Raw genomic sequence first — 2103 nt, 5'->3', positions numbered from 1 at the left:
CACAATTACTCACCTTTCACAGTGATAGTGACAGGATCACTGATGATTGATGATATGAATTTGGACTGGATCTCTCCCTGACACCAGTAGAGACCCTGGTCAGACTCAGCAGCTCTTTTTATGGTGAAGGTGACTCCTGTTGTGGTGTGTCTGCTAGATAAGGTCACTACTTTCTTAGCGTTGTCTTTGTACCATGTATAGCTCCAGCCACTGTCAGACCCCACTGAACACGTCAGAGTTACTGTCTCTCCAGTGTATGCAGGGTTTGGTGTTATGGTCAGTTTACCTTTGGGCAGGGCTGTGAGAATAGAGCATGATTTAAATATATGGATACATGATTAGCAACATCCATTGGTTAGAGCTGTGGAAACACAGTTATATATGAAGACAAATGCATTCAGAGCACAAATCTCTCCAACGTATGATCTTACTTCTTTAGGTAGTACTGTAACTATTTATTTCCCATTCATACTGACACACAGACCACATCTACATGATTGACTCAATATAAATAGTGTCCATTTGTTTGATTAAATAAACAGCAGTGACATTAATGTAGAGTGATGTCAAGTGGTTATGGACAAGGAGGCACTGATGTGAATGAGAGATAAGATGATTTACCTGTTACTGTCAGTCTGACTGCATCACTCCACTCAGAATGCTTCTTCTGATCAATATGTTTACCCAGACACCTGTCGTCCCCATTGTCAATATGTGTACCCAGATACCTGTAGCCAACATTGTCTGAAATCTTAACCTCTCTGATCTCATATTCATGCTTCCTACTGATTGAGTCTACATCATCCTTGCTCCATGTGTATTTCCAGTCAGTGACTTCTCCCCTCTGTATGTTACATCTGAGAGTGACAGACTCTCCACTGAATATCTGGGAGGATGTGGGGTATATGGTCAGAACAGCCTTTGCCTTTCCTGCACAAAATAAAACCAGCATGATACAATTGTTTTTTTGAGACACTCAAAACTAAAATTATGTCTCGTCAAAAGAAGCTTTAAAAATCACAAATAAAACATTTGATGAAGCATTAAGAGTTTGAGGCTTGATCAAGTGTTCAAATATTTACCAATATCACTTCAGAGTGTCCAGAGTAGATGTGTTACTCAGCACTACACACAGAAAGTCACATTGTCCAATATAACTTAAATATAATAACATGCAATCATGTTACTGATTACAATACATTCTGTACTTTATTTTAAAGCTGCCAATCTATGATTTCTACACACATTTTTTATCATTAATTAGTCATAGGCATTTATTCTTGAAGAGTATAACTTTTAATTTCCTCAAAACTGTCTTATCCATCAATAAACGGAAATATATGGTATTTTTATGAAATTATTGTAACAAGTAGATGATGAATTTCCTTAGCCCCATCCCTCAGCATATACCACAAAAAGTGTCAGGTGGCCATTTTGTGGTAGTTTGAATTACGGACGGCAGCTTTAAATGGCCGCTGACTTCCCATGTTCTGCACACAAGAGTGTACAGAGACAAAACCACCACTCATTAATCTAACACAGTTTACTATAACTGTAGTGAAGGAACCCTCAACCATTTACAATAATCACAACTTGATTATACAACACATCAAGAATTATTGCATTTTATACATTGTATTGACAACACATTTTGCAACTTGAGTTAACACCACTCTTTAGTTCCTGAAATAATGACTGGTAAATGCACACACCACACTAACCAGGTCTGCATGGCATCGGCTATACAAGCTCAGGTTCTCACAGAGATGCAATCAAATGTAGGGTGTCACTTTCTTACTTCATACTACACCATATTTGCTGATATTTCCTTTGAGTGCATTTACTAATATTCTCAATAAGGGCTAAAACACAAAACAAAGCTAAAGCGTGAAACTGTCTTCATTTTGAAATGTCTTATTCCCTTTTCCTTTAAATTCTTAGTAAATCAGGTAATTAGTGTTCATTACAAAACACTAACTCAGTACTAACATAGTAGCAAACAGAGCAAGTGTGCTCCATTCTGTCCCCCAGACAAGTGACTTCCTCTACAACTACAGTCCTTCTACAAACCCCCTTACTTCCTATATGATGACAGTCTGCTTA

At 37.7% G+C, this 2103-nt stretch overlaps 1 protein-coding gene across 1 annotated transcript in view; it reads right to left on the bottom strand.

Moving 5' to 3' along the window:
• LOC112077682 (uncharacterized) overlaps positions 1-1050 on the bottom strand; it is a 4483-nt gene extending 3433 nt beyond the window's left edge. The window contains exons 1-2 of the mRNA XM_070441798.1: positions 622-1050; positions 14-298 (exon numbers count right to left, since the gene is read on the bottom strand). Coding sequence (XP_070297899.1) covers positions 14-298; positions 622-952 — 616 coding nt within the window. The 5' untranslated portion in view covers positions 953-1050. The remainder of the gene's footprint in view (positions 1-13; positions 299-621) is intronic.
• Positions 1051-2103: the final 1053 nt, after the last annotated feature.

Source organism: Salvelinus sp. IW2-2015, unplaced genomic scaffold, assembly GCF_002910315.2.
Source record: "Salvelinus sp. IW2-2015 unplaced genomic scaffold, ASM291031v2 Un_scaffold4824, whole genome shotgun sequence".
In the NCBI taxonomy this organism is placed as follows: Eukaryota; Metazoa; Chordata; class Actinopteri; order Salmoniformes; family Salmonidae; genus Salvelinus; species Salvelinus sp. IW2-2015.
Note: the sequence above shows the minus strand (reverse complement) of the source record. Positions and strands in the feature narration are given on the sequence as shown.